This window comes from Dermacentor andersoni, chromosome 11, assembly GCF_023375885.2.
Source record: "Dermacentor andersoni chromosome 11, qqDerAnde1_hic_scaffold, whole genome shotgun sequence".
NCBI lineage: Eukaryota > Metazoa > Arthropoda > Arachnida > Ixodida > Ixodidae > Dermacentor > Dermacentor andersoni.
In genome coordinates this window covers 66,924,262-66,939,174 of record NC_092824.1, presented here as the reverse complement: position 1 = coordinate 66,939,174, position 14,913 = coordinate 66,924,262, and the positions used below count along the sequence as shown (strand labels likewise).

Here is a 14,913-nt window from a genome sequence, read left to right as displayed (position 1 = left end):
ATTGCTATCGGCAGAACGAATGTCAATCTTTTAATACAGCTCAACCTATTCTTCTCTTTTGTGTCTGTTTATAATATGTTGGGAGGGGGAAGGGGTAGGCGGGGAGTGGGTTGCAATGCCAAACATTGCTCAAAATTGCCTGCCTCATCACCATTGCAGACTGAATTCACTCACTTTGATCAAAACTAGTATATTTCACCCAATGCCTTATAGTCAATGTCAGTGCATCTTCTCAAGCATTGGAGACAGATTGGAACAATCATAGCATAAAGTGCAGACATTTTTTCCCCCGGAATCTCCACATATGCCAGCCATGTGAACAGCTTATGAAGGGGCCACTGGTGACATTGATTTACAGAATAGGCTCAGACTTGTCTAAATATGCCTTGAGCCGTGACAGTGTTCAATAAGAAATGCATTGCATGCTCTGAAGTAATTTATTAGAAGTTAGTCAGCTTTTAGTTGAGCAAACCACTTATTCCAAATCAATTTATGATACCACCAGCATTCACCAAGAAGCTAACCTATCTACCTCTCCTTCACTGCTTATTCAGAAAAAAAAATTTTTAGCTGATAGACCAGCTAATTAGTGTATCACTTTTGCCGTTAATGTGTTCGAGTAAGTGTGTCACTGCCGTGACGACTGGCCTTTCATTTGTGGTGCAAAAACCATATGTCACACACTCCTTAACAAGCTGTCCTATGCAACTGAAACGGTCCTCCCTTGGTGTTCCTTTGTGTAACCCACATCGCTGAGGGGAATTTGGCATAGTCTCCATGAGAATCTGGACCTGAAGACCTTGCCACCCATGCGTTAGGGGAACCGAGGTCTTCATCACTTGCAACCCATTGTGTAATGCTGCAACAAAGTATTGGTGCAGTTGTCTTACTGTATTCGTTCGTTGCAAACTGAAGCGATTGTGTTTTGTAACCAGTGGATATGGTGTTCTGCTGCTGAGCTTGAGATCATAGGTTCAATTACTGGCTGTGACAACAACATTTTGATAGACGCGAAATGGAAAAAAAAATGCCTGTGTACTTCGATTTCGGTGCGCGTTAACGAACCCCAGGTGGTCAAACTTAACCTGGGGTCCTCCACTGTGGTGTCTCTCACGGCTCCACTGGTGCTTTGAAATGCTTAAACCCCACAAATGAATTGTTTGGTGATTGATATGGAAATGAGGTGCAGGCCATGGCTGTCACATGTGCTGTTGTTTTGTGTTAAGGCCGCAGCGATGGTTGTGGAGCCTCAGTAACTGTTTGCCCAAAAGGCATTTTGTTTCATGCCTTTGACCGTGCCACCCTGGGTGTCTGGGTCCTGCAGGTTTTCACTTGAGTGGCAGTGTGACGCCCAGTGCCCCTGGAACGGGATACCCTGCCGAGCCGGAAAAGAAGTTCCGCATCTCTATCAGTTTCGACAGGTGAGGCTTCTGGTCCTGGCCTTTCATTGTGAGGCTGTTCTTTGTTTGCTGTAACCTAATGCAGAAAAGAAGAAAAAATAAAGAAAGAGAGAGAGAGAGAGAACTAAGTTGTGCAGTTTCCCACACCATTCACACAAATGAAGAATGGCTTGTGTTTTCTTCATCTGTACGCTTGTTTATATAGGATTGTATCGCGTCCCTGTGTACATGTTCAGTACTTATTATACACCCACATGCCAGGGCTGTGTATGTTCCAGTGTGTCTTAACACTATATGTGGGCTTAATTTACTCTCCTATCTAACTCCGCTCTATATTTTTCACAACCTTTGATTTTTCTTATTATCATTGGAACTATGGGAAAAGGCGTAGCCCTCGCCCTTATAGATGACTATATTTCTTTCTTTTATTTTAATTTCAATAAAAAGATCAGTGATGTGAGGCATGCATATTCTGGCCTTCTCTGACTTCGTTAAAAAGGCGGAGCCAGTATGTGCTTGCATTTCACTTTTTAGGATCCTTTGCACATTATTATGCTCTGATGGAATACAGCTCGCCATATTTTGAGTCGTGCACTTTTAAAATGGTTTTCTGTAGTGTTTACACAAAGATCAACTGCCAGCTCCTTTTCTCAGCAGTATCCACTAGGGTCTACTTTTCCTCCATAAGCTAATTAAGTAGCTTAAGTAGCTGTTACATTTATTTCTCCTTCCTCTGGTGCTACGACTAATTGGTTTTCATTGGGCTCAACTTGGACACTGCTTATTGCGAATTGTGCAGGGCAGTTGGACTCTTTTCAGGCAAGCAGTCAAGCCGATAAACTTTGTCGGGTGCGATGCATGAATTCATGTTCGCGTGCACGTGTCAGACAGAGCTGGCTTTCGTTGCTAAAGCCCTGCTGTTGACGTTTTCAGGCCTGCTTAGATGGGAGAGTACATGTTTTGTATCCTGCTGGCGGAGTTAACATTGTTTGGCGTTGCTAGACCTTTGGGCATCCCTCCTTTTTCGCTCACTTTAGTTAGCTCGATGCTGTTTCCTTGTCGAACTGCTTTTCCATTTCTGGCTGCAGTTTTGATTCGTTGCTGTCGTAAAGTTCTGTTGTTTTCTGTACGTTGCCTTGACGTACATGCTGAGGTCGTCATCTGGAAGAGAGCGGGCTTAACAGCAGGAATTCCTGCGGAAAGAAGTGTCGTGTAGTGCTTGTGGCAATATCTGTTTTCACGCTCTGGTGCTGTGTGTCACTTAGTGTTCTTTAACTTGAACGGATCAGCAAAAGAAAGAAAAGGTGATTGATGACATTACGTTTATATGAAACGTAAAAAGCCAGATGCTTTGAAGGTTGCCAGCTGTTTAATGTTGTACGAATAGATTGTTTCCATTTTTTTTTTAATTCGTTGGGAAATAGCATTGACTAGACAAGGTCAATGCTGCACATGGTGGTTGTGAAAATGAAATGTGTGCGTGTGCGTACGCACTTTTTTTTAATGTTCGCCACAATGCCTGCTTGTTCTGTATGCTGTAGTGGCACTCGGCCTTTGGTTGTTGCCGACAGAATGCATCTGTGGAATTGCTCTTGGGCTTTGTCTCGCTGTACATTTTTTTGCCCGTCTGGTTTTTAAGGCTTCCTGATAGCGAAAGCACATCTGCAAAAGTCCCCGAATTTCCCGTAAAGTTAGGAAATTTAGGCTCATTTTACAAATTTACTAGTGTTGCATCAGGTTTTATGAAAAAGAAATTGTTTGTGAAAAAAGTTCCAATCCTCTTTCACTGACTGCGTGCTGTCAAAAGTCTTCCGATCTGGAAAACGTCGGAGGGGTATTCGCTTTTTGGAAGATTATTCAGAGAAATTCCTGAAATAGGTTAAATTAGCCAGAGAAAAGTCACTGAAAAATTCACTGTGATCTAAAGACAATGTGTTATTTGTCAGTCTGTGCTTTTCAAGGTTATGACTGCTTGTGGGTTGCTTTTAAAGATAAATCACCTTTATGAGTGTGTATGTATCCTACAAAAGGCACGTGCTTAGGGAAAGCTTTAAACAGAAATATGTGCTATCCTCCCCCTCCCCCCCTCCATTCTCCCCTCAGTTGCATGTCTGAGAAATATTTACTAATTTTAAAGTTCATGTGTTGGCAGGCGGCTGAAAGTCATAGTTGTTAACCTGCTCATTTCTTTTCATCAGAGACTTCTAGTGCAACTAAAGAAATTAAAGGCTGAAAGCTTAAATTGTATAAAAGTGAAATATTGTCAAAAAAATAATGAGCAAGAAAAAAAAATTTACACTTCTGGCCACACACATAGGAGAGGTTGTTGTAGGAGAGAAAGCTGCCGCAGTTCTTCAAAAATGGGAGGTGGGGACATGAATACATCAAAACAAGCTATGTAAAGCAGTTACCGTATTTACTCGATTGTAACGTGCACCCGTTTGCCATGACCTAAAGAAAGAAAAGTCTTTTACAGTACTGCGCACCTCATTCTTTCATGCAGAAATACAGCTTTCTTTGATTTGGAAAAAACAAAGATTTACTCCTAATGCACTAAAGTTGCGATAAATAAAAAACAATGTTGCAGTTTTGCACGAAAGGCGAAGCATTGATTACGACAGCAAATTAGTACACAACTATACAAAAAGTAAGGATAGTAGTTTTATCGGCCGTATAAACTTTTAAATATTCGCTTACTAACTAAATTAACAAGCATGGTGCCACACGCACACAAGCATGAACACGTAATGACCGCGGAAACTCTTTAAACACTAGAGTAAGGAAGTGTGGTAGCAGGAGCGAGGGAATTGACCTTTGTGTGGCCTCTCGCTTCGATGCGAACTAAGCGACGAGAACGCAGCACGGTGCGCCTAGATGCGTGGACTCTTGTCTCCGCCGCAGATCGCTTTCAAGATAGGGGTCGCATGGCCGCGCCGTACGTAGCAGCCGCCATTGTAGAACGCCTCTCCTGTTTGTGTGAGTCCCGCACACAAGTTTCGGAAACTCTGAACGGCCGTGATGGTGGCCCGATTTCCGTCCGTCTCCGCACACGTGATTGCTTTCCTTTTAATTGCGGCACCGTGATGAACTCGGCATGTCCTTGCAGTCGGCACTTCCATGCTGATAGAGCAAACGCAGAAAACAGGAAGACGGATGGTGCACTAACCTAAGCCAAAGGAAGCATTGCCTAAGCAGACGTACTAGAGCACATGGAGAAAGCTACAGCAGCTAGGTTCGAAGTGCGTACGAGGCGGCCATTTTGAAATGCCGATGGTGATATGGTAGCGCAGATTTAGGATCGTACTCAATTCTAACGCGCACGCAATTTTCGGACCCGTTTTATCGGAAAGAAAGTGCACATTAGATTCGAGTAAGTACGGTAAGTGAGGATGAAGTCTTCACCATATTCAGAACCTAAAACACTGGTGTACAACACAGCTACCTTGTTTGTCGTCCCTATAGAGCAGGCGCAGCCATATAGAGAAATAAACTAAAGGAGGTCATTTGGAATGTTGCTCGGTTAGCTACATTGCATAGGGGAAGGGCAGAGTGGTATAAAACATTGCAAGAGAAAAACAGAAGGTTTTTGAACACATGAACATGCATGGAAAACTTTGCATAGCTGCATTGATCACTCCACACGTACTGTTGTTTTGCCGAAATGGCTGAAGAATGCGCGGAAATTCTGCAAGCCTCCTTTGCAGACACTAAATGTTGCAGTGAACATGCGGCATCATGTCTCGGGAGACATGATGCTGCATGTTCACAGCAACTCAGTGTACACTAGGAAGGACACATGCAATTGATTGTCTCATTATACCTCCTGTCATGTAAACCCTAGCTCGGCCTCTTCTTATAGAGCTAGCCCCGAGAAGGGAGCAACATGTAATCACTGCCACATTGAAAGGAGGTCTATTATATCGCATTCCTCAAGGTGCATAAGTGAGCCATGTGGAGGAATGTGCAAGCATAGTACTTCTAACGATGCAATGCCTGAACTCAGTTCTACGTCAAGGCAATTGGAGCAAGTTGTTCTCCTTTATTTCTAGCCATGCAGGTTACATTTTTACGAGAAAACAACAGCAATGAAACATTTGAGTTGAAACTTAGTAACTACTAATCGCTAATTGGTTTGCAGAAATATTCAGAGCTAAAACTTCACTCCACCTTATCAAAAATGCAACTGTGGAAATTGTGTTAAGCCTCACGCACGTAAATCAGCATTTTGAGGTATCAAACACTGCTTTGGGTGTATGATACGCTAGACATTACGACGTTGAGATGAGCACTGTGCCTTGCACCTGGGGCTCTTAGTTAGCAGTGCATGTAGCATATTGTCACCCTGCATCATCATACTGGGCACTCGGACTCAATGCCACATAGTACTAACACTACATACTGAGACCATGATCCTATGTATGCAATACACATGGGCTATCCTCAAAGAATGAAATGCAAACAGCAGAGCATGCCGCTTTTGTGAAGCACAGTGAAGAAGCAAAGGGCATGAACATGTATGATTAGCTTTGATGTGCCACTACACCAGGCTGAGAGACCAAGTAGTGAGGGAATTGAACTTCTTCAAGATTTCTGTGCTCTGAATATTTTTGTGCTTGGGTGTACTGTATACCAGTGCTGTATGTGTATTCTATGTAGTGCACATTAGATACTTACTGTGCTGAATACCATGTGTCTCATGTAATAGCCATCCTTGCATAGTAGTCTCACCCAAAGTACAAATAATAAAGTAAAGGGAAGCCCTGTCATCCAAGAGCTTTAGGAGGTGCAAAGTGCCACTGCCCTTTGAAGCAAGTGAGAAGCTTAGCTCAATTGCATTTAACTGAAGGCCACAGTCGCACATTGGTGCATTGTGTATGGTACTTGCCAGTATTCATCTAGTATGACAAAGTTCCATGCACTAGTTCCACTTTATGGAGGCAAACATGCAGGTTTCATAGGTATGTCTTTAGAAGCTTTATTTTACATGATAGCCATATACTGGCTGTTTGTGTATTGTGTCATGCAAGCTTATGTGGCACTCACTTTTGTCACCGCATTAACCACAACCACTTCTTTTGAATGAGTTAGCTACATCGTGATCTGACTGAGCTTAGCCCTCGCTTGGAATACGTAGTGCTATTTGTCACTGGCGAGTAACTGACAGTCATGATTCCTTTGCTTTCAGGTGTAAGATCACCTCGGTAACATGCACGTGCGAAACACACGACATCTTCTGGTGCCAGCATGTGGTGGCCCTGGCCATCTACCGAATCCGGAATGCCGACAGCGTCCGGCTTCGAGTTCCCATCTCAGGTGAGCCAACAGGGCAGCCATTGAAGTGAAAGCTTTAGCTTGGGGCCAGTGCCAATTTCCATATTTGAATACTACATGTAAAACACATAAATGCTCTCACGAGACAACTGCTTAACTGATTTGAATGGAATTTGTTGCAATTGAGACAGAGATTCATGTTTTAGCAACATTGGTGAGCCGAATTTTTACGTAGTATGTTGAATTTCTTTTACAAAAATTTCTGAAAGTCGGTAACTTTCATAAAAATAAAAGCAAGAGGTTTACAAAACTATGCACCAAAAATAGATATCGCAGTTCTGCAAACTGCATCTCTTACTTAGAGAATCTGAAATAGACAAATCTTATATACACGTCTACAGCTTACATAAAACTGTTACAATGCGTACAAGGATTTTGCAAAAGTCCTATTCACAGCTTAGTGGCATATCTTAGAGTGTTGCATAATACATCACATCAATTTTATCTGCTTAGATGTGTTGTTAGGTGCAGTTTAAAGAAATATGATATCGTCTTTTTTTTATTGCCGAGTTACATAGTTGTAAACTGAGTACTACTTGAGTTTTCGCAATTTTGCAGTTTTAAACAACATGTATTTGTAAAAAAAATTAGTGGCCTAAATAAAGAATTTGCTGCATGCAGTCACTAGATTATCACTTTTTCTTTTAAATTCTAGAAATATCATCCAGTTTGGAGCAGTAATTGCTGAGAAAAAGTGATTTGTCTGTTACCATGTGTTTAGATAGGCGCCCCTGAGCTGAAACTTCCTTCAGCACCACGAAGGCATTAAGTGAACCTGAAGTCAAAAGTTTGCTGAAATCATGTCTTGTCTGGAAAAAATGTGACGAAGTGTGGTAGATGCCACTGAAGGTAGATTTTGATAAAAATGTGATGTTTTAGTCTAAACACAGGAGCCTTGTACACAGTGAATCACAGCATGAATCATTATGAACAGGGCTCGCTAATGGAAGCCAGAATGTCAATTTATTAATTGTTTGTCCTCTCCAGCATACATTTGTCAACTTTACTGTTGCGGAACCTTTGGACCTTCTAAACAATTGACGCATTGTTTGATAAATTACAAAGCACTGTTTAATGATATTGTTTCTACTGTTCCAAACTTCGTGGTGTCAGCACTATGTTAGATAACATGTGATAATGTCATGGCATGACCACCAGTATGTTTGGTGTTCTAGTTTGGTGCACCGAGCAAGTCGTCACTGTTATCTAGAATGATGCCTTTACCCGCTGTGGTTGCTTAGCAGCATTGGTGTTGCACTGCTAAGCACGAGGTCGCGGGGTCAAATCCTGGCTACAGCATCCCCATTTTGATGGGGATGAAATGCAAGAACACCCGTGTACTTTAGATTTAGTTATATGTTAAAGAACCCCAGGTGCTCAAAATTAATCTGGGATCCCCTACTACGGCGTGCCTCATAATCAGATCATGGTTTTTGCATGTAAAAACCCATAGTTTAATTTTAGCTTTTTTAAAAACTCACATGCTTTTAATTAGTGTCCGCAGCATGTATGCTTCTGCTACATGCAAAGTAAAGTCACCCCTCATTAAATAAAGGCTCCTCCGACTTGAAAGTACCTTCGCTATATCCGATGTTCATTATAATCAAACGCTTTGATATCAGTGAAAAATAATTCATGAATTTTGGGCTTACCGTGTTATGTACGATAATTCGTTATATCCGGTATTTCGTTATAATGAGATTTGGTTGTACATCAAGTGGTCATTTGCTGAATTGCATTTCATACGTTGAGGACAGTGCATGCGTGCTAGCTTAGGAGAAGCTAACTGTACCATAGTCTGCAAAATCGAGCGGCACGTCTCTGTTGGCATGAGGACACTGGGACATTTCTCTCTTGTTCTGCTGTGCAGAGACCCTGCTGCAGCTGGACCGGGAGCAGCTGCAGAAGCTGCTGCAGTACCTGATAGCCGAGCACCACACCGAGGTGCTGCCAACAGCCCAGCGCCTGGCTGATGAGATCCTCCAGTCTCGGTCACTAATCAACCGCATTGCCGGTATGTACACACGTGCAGTGGTTGGCTTGCCCATCAAATGGCAGTCGAGATGGGTGTTTTCGAAGCCATGAAGAGCTTTGTCAGAGAATCGCGGAAAGGTCAGCTAGTTGGTAGACATTCGGGATCTGAAAGTTTTGAGGAACAACACAAGGAATAGGCACTGATGACTTTCTCTGAGTAACAGAAGCTGATCTCAAAGGCTGTGCTTTTGCTAACTGCATTCACCAGGTGTGCTTGCAGTAGCCGGAAGCACATCATGGACGCCGACCATACGGAACCTTGAAATTCACATGTGACGTTGTCACAGCAGGCTGCTTTACTGTTTTGCTATAGGACCTTTCTAATGGCTGTGTGAGCATGCTGACATCTACATGTCAGTTTTCCCTTTGCCTTCTATGTAGCAGTAACGTCGGTGAATTGACATCTGCGCCCATCATGGTGTCTCACTAGCTATGGTGTTCTGCTGTTGGATTGATACTACGGGCTGGATTCCCAGCTGCTACAATTGCATTGCGATGGAGGTCAAATGCAAGAATGCCCATGCACTTGCATTTACGAGCATGTCAAAGTGCCTCCAGTGGTTAAATGTAACTTGGAGCCCTCCGCCATGGCATTCCTTACTTCCTTACACTGAGGAGCAAATTGCGATTTGAGCTTGCCGGTAGCGCATCATGGGATCGGGATCACACATCACCGGTTGCTGCTGCGCTCACTCTGTTTCTGCAAAGCGGTGCACGATACAGACAAAAGCCAAGTCACAGTTGTCATTTTCAGTGAGAAATACATAGGGACTGACAGCGAAATGCCTTAACCTAGCTACAACCAGTCCAACGCGTTCATTGACTTGGCGAACACTCTTAGCTCACACTGTTTTAACTTGATGGCTGCAAGTGGATGTGCTCAGCGTTTCAACATGTTTGCGCCGGCATCTGTGTAACGAAAAGTGAGAGTGGATATTTGGTGATTTGTGTTGTCCTGTGCTTTTCTTCGCTGTTGTGTGAATGCCAGCTACGAAGTGCTCCGATGTTTATCATATGCTGCGTGACTGATTAATCCACGATTATGTCCGTCATGTGAACTGGACTTTAGGGACAAGAAAACATAATCAGTTATGAGATCAACAGGTTAAGACTTTGCGAGGTGAACACCAGTGATGGTGTTCTGTGGTGGTCTCACTTGTAGTTTGGCCAGAATGACTTACGCCGGTGCCTGTCACAGTAATTCAGTAGCTGTGGTGTTCTGAGGCTGATCATGAGACCATACCGTCGCAGCTGCACTTTAATTGGGGTAGAATGCAAAAGCAGTTGTATACCATGCCTTGGGTGCACGTTGAAGAACCTTCGATGATCAAAATTAACCCAGAGCCCTCCGCTGTGGCATCTCTCATAACCCATGTGGTAGTTTTGAGACATCATCAATCTGATTTACATCAGTGGAAGCTTGTTCTGCATTTATAACAAGGCAGTGCCATCTCTCTGTGACGTTAAAATCATTTCCTCGCTTACAGAAAGAAGCCCTGGTGCTTGGAAACAGTGGGGCATTTGTTAGTTTTATGCTAATCTCTCAATTGAGCTTGACAAATTATGGGTGGATGAATATTTGAAACCTTCAACTAACGAAACAAATATTACCATATTTGAATCAGTCTTTGAATCGAATTGTCACTATTACTAATTATGCATATTTTTCAAAGAGGTTTTAATACTTCGAATTGCCAACTGTGCAATTAATTTAAGGCTAAACCCCATGAGCGCGATTTTGTGCGCGACAGCGACGAGCGACGAATCGGGCCGTCGCGTGAACAGATCGCTCGGTTCTGCAAATCTAGAATTCGTCGCTCGTCGCCCGGAAGTGCTATGAGCGACTAGCCAATAGCGCGAAGCCGGAACTGGATGTACATAACTCAAGTACTTCCGACTGTCGCACGGAACGAGCAAACGATTGAATTTTTATATGTGCAAGGATAAGAACCTACTGCAAGACTTTCAGAAATACTTTATGCTGCTTTTTACAGTAAAACACATCAACTTAAGTTAATAAAGCACGCGTCACGCTAGTTTCGGCGCCTATATAGCTGCCCTCGTACCGGCAACACTGGGGAGACGTCGCTCGAAGTCATCGCTCGCATGGGGTGCAACTTGTAGGTGACGAGCGAACGCGACAGCCATCTCCATCGCGTCGCTTGTCGCTGTCGCGTGCAAGATCGCTTGCATGGGGTTTATACTTTAATCTCCGCGGCCATAGTAGATGTAAAACACAAGAAGTTATGTTGTGGAATGCGCTAAATGCCACTAAGGGAGCGAGACCTTTTTGGCTAAACCGCTATCACTAGCCCTCACCAATGAGTCCCGAGTATGCAAGTAAACTGCTTATTTGTTTTTAATGCTCCATTTGTGCTTTTAATGAACAACACTTCGTAATGTGCAGTGCATTGACAGAAACTTAGTAATGTTGTTATGTGAAGATTAACGTTGAGAAAGGCTGTTCCTTCTTCAAAGACCATTTGAAAAGTGTACGGTATTCGGTTTGATTTGACTCGCTTTGGCACCATTCGATTCATATTGGTCTGAAACATTAACATTTGCATGCCCCCCTTGACACCTCTTGCTTATGGCGTCGTTTCAAAACTGTGCCCTTGCCCCAGGGGCCCCCGACCCTACGGCGGGTGCCTCGGCTGAGGAGGACCACAGCTGGCACCTGGACGAAGAGCAGGTCAGCGAGCAGGTGCGCGCCTTCCTCTCCCAGGGCGGGTACTTCATGGTCTCCCGGCAGCTCAATGCGCTCTTCTCCAAGGTGAGGCCTGCCACAGGCGATGACCCAGTAGTTGGCGCTTTTGCTGGAGTAAGCACTTGGGAGCCATCTTTCTAACATCGTGTAACATCACAGGACATCATGCTCGTTCGTCTCAGCACTGCAAATTGGAAAAATTCTCGTCGCAAGCTTATGAAGCCTAGGAAAGCGTGAAGTTACTTGCAAAAGAACAAGTGAATTCACCTATGCTTAATTTCCTTGGCTTCATTGTCTGTTGGCTTCATGTGATTATGAAACAAACAAAAATCTGGCCCCTCGCTTGCCCTTCTCATTCATTGCCATGAGGTTGGTTAAAGCAAAGGACCTGTGATGTGGACTCTGTGAAATAGATGCTCTACCGTTATTCTGCAACTACATTGCACTGACTACAGAAATTTTGCGTTGTAAGATGAACTCTTTGTCCACATCATGGTTTTAAAATAATCATGTTAAAGGTAGCGAATAGAAACCCTTTTTATTGTGATTGAAGTTAGACTCAAAAAGTACTGTTAAATTAATCAAATGTGCTATGCTTATGTTTCTTGAGTGCCATCAAGCAAAGTGTGCATGAGAGTATTAGCCGGATCCATGGCCTTCAAACATTATAGTGCCATGCTAAGGGCGCCTCAGGTGCATGTTCTCAAGGCCTTCTGCTTACATGAAGTGTATGTACACATTATGCCTTTCTTCAAGTTGAATTACCTGGAAGAATGGACGGTGCCGTCACACTTCTCTCTGTACATCGCATTGTTGAGGTGCGAATCTTTGGTGGGGTACGTGGCATTGGAACTGCTCAGCACAGTCATAGACTCAGGGTTGTGGATTCTGTGTGATTTGTGCCTGTGCATATATTTCCATACTGGCAAGGCCATTACCATCATTTAAGATCACAGCATGGCTGTCGCCTTTAAACGCTAAAGAATTCACATTTATGAACGCTACCCTGGTGCAGCATGCCTTGCCAGCAACCTGAGGCTATGGCCTCTATTCATAACGCATACCATTTTCGGTTTGGACCCTCGTAGATACTTGCTCCTTGCGTCTGTGCAGGTGAAGGAGATGCTTCGAGCGGGTGATTCCAACGGGGCACGCATGCTGCGTCTCATCACCGAGCAGTTTCTGGCTGACCCGCGACTCGTCATCTGGCGGGCCCAGGGAACGCCCATGTCCGACAAATGCCGCCAGCTTTGGGACCAGCTTGGTAGGCCTTGTCATTGCTCTTTTTTTTTTTTGCGTCTTCGTGTCTTGCGTGGTGCCTATGTTTTGCTGCCCTGACTACTTTTCATGTGCAGTTCTGCAATGTGCCATCGCCCCCTAAACAAGTTTCGGTGTATGGGTAACCTGATATAACTGAATTTGCTCGCAAACTGTGCTTTTGATTTAGAATTGAGGGCTGAGCTGCCTTGGTGGTGGCTGAAGACACAACTGCACCATGCATATTGCAATTTCAGAAGGCGTGCCTAGATTGCTAACAGATTTATTTATTTTTCAACTCTCATGTATTGTAAGTGATGGCACGTTTTTGTTGGCGAAATTTCGGAGGCAGTGGCACAGTCAAACACGACGTTAACCCCACCCATATTCACAAATGACCCTCAAATCAAAGCTCAACTCTGCAAAGTGGAGCACAGCACTCACCCTTGACTGAAGATGACACTGTAATTCAGTAATGCCCATCTGTAAGTCTTATGAAGAGGAATGTTCTGAACAACAAGCCTTCACTCCAGTCCATCTGGGAACAAGCACAGAGAACAGGGTGTCAAATTTTCAATCAGGAATCGCCTTGAAGCGTCATTGAATCGCAGTGACTTTATTCGAGGAGCGATGCTGCTATCCACTTTCTTGAAATGTAGTGTCGATTGAAGCAACATGAACACGGGAGTAAAACTGTTGTGAGGCAGCACCTTTTGGAGAACAGGAGGCCGCCACGCTCAGACGTTGTGGCATCGTCTGAAAAGGCTGATCTAACTGAAGGCCGTGCTTTAGGAAACATGATTCTACCAAGCACTACCTTCAGCTCCGACCTCGCACGAAGGTGTGCTGTTGGCTTTCTGGTAGGATGTTGTCCCAGCTTGGAATGTACAGGCCCTCTGCTATCCAGAAGGTGCTAAGGTTTAAGTTATACTTATGAAGTTCGGCTATTATCACATACCAGCTGTACTTAATTCATATGAAGCCGAAAGATGAGCTACATCAAAGTACAGCCTCTGTACATAAGTAGGGGCCTGGCACAGGACCTTCTGTTACAGCAGTAGTTAATGTTGGCTGTTTCAGCTCTCAATCTGTGGGCAAAAATGAGCATCATCACTATGTCATCATGAAAAAAAGGGAAGTATTCAGGACAGTGATGTCACAGGGATGTAGGAGTTAAGCGAGGTGGCCAGATGAAAGTGCTGGCACAAGCAGAAGTCAAACCGAAACTGATACACCGCGACACAGCAGCGTCTACAGGCAACAGCATTCTTGACATCGTGCCAGGAATGCTGTTGTCCACAGGTGCTGATTCATCTAGTGTTATAGTCACACAAAATCTCATGAAAGTGGTTGTATCCTTGAAAGTGAACGACCGAGAATACGTCACCTACACATTAACATAACCTCCCTCTGAAGTTGTCATCTCAGTTTTCTCACTGGGCTTTCTAATACTGTTTTGGGTGACACTTAGAGATTTACTTGGGTGTGCCTCTAAGACTTGTGCATATACCTTGCAGGCACCTTGTGGGTGTGTGTGGTTCTTAACCCACACTGCACGAGTGCCGAGAAGCAGCAGTGGCGTCAGCTGCTGGAGCGGTGGTCCTCTATGCACATCTGCCCGCTGGAGGATGCCGACTTCCGTCCCAGTGCCACAGGACGCCGTCCCCTCGTGGTCGATGACGATTCTTCTGACTCGTCCGAGGACGATGGCGGGGGCCACAGTGAGTCGGTCACTGTTGGACTCGTATTTGTAGCAACCGCTTTCGCTTTGTGTACTGTTGGCTTGCACTCTCAGTTATCAGTTTATCAAAGATGTCATGATGAGCTTGAATTATTGCAAGTCTACTGCAAGTGCTAAACTGCATGATTTTTCTTGTCAGAGCCATTTTCAGATGTCGAGGTATGCAACAAAAGTTCTTAAAATGCTGGTTTGCCTGGTTTGACTGCTTTCCACCAAACTGACTACTTTTTGAGGCTTGCTGGACTGACACTTTGGCTCACCTTCTATTTGGCATTAATTGGACTTTGCTAAACAGTCATGTTATTCAATGTAACTATAGCCTGTTTTAAGCTATCATTATTTGTGACTTTGTGCTTGATAACCGTCATATTAAGTCATCAGTTGAGGCTGTCTCTCACACCTGCATTGAGTAGTGAAAGTCTCCTTGGCAAACCACCTAGTCC

The 14,913-nt window shown here is 44.0% G+C and overlaps 1 protein-coding gene across 1 annotated transcript in view; it reads left to right on the top strand.

Annotated features, from left to right (window-relative positions):
- The window catches only part of LOC126518373 (zinc finger SWIM domain-containing protein 5-like), a 54,438-nt gene that overhangs the window by 16,101 nt on the left and 23,424 nt on the right, over positions 1 to 14,913 (top strand). Inside the window, exons 2-7 of the mRNA XM_050168239.3 lie at positions 1,325 to 1,421; positions 6,586 to 6,713; positions 8,602 to 8,745; positions 11,390 to 11,538; positions 12,586 to 12,736; positions 14,247 to 14,450. Coding sequence (XP_050024196.2) covers positions 1,325 to 1,421; positions 6,586 to 6,713; positions 8,602 to 8,745; positions 11,390 to 11,538; positions 12,586 to 12,736; positions 14,247 to 14,450 — 873 coding nt within the window. The remainder of the gene's footprint in view (positions 1 to 1,324; positions 1,422 to 6,585; positions 6,714 to 8,601; positions 8,746 to 11,389; positions 11,539 to 12,585; positions 12,737 to 14,246; positions 14,451 to 14,913) is intronic.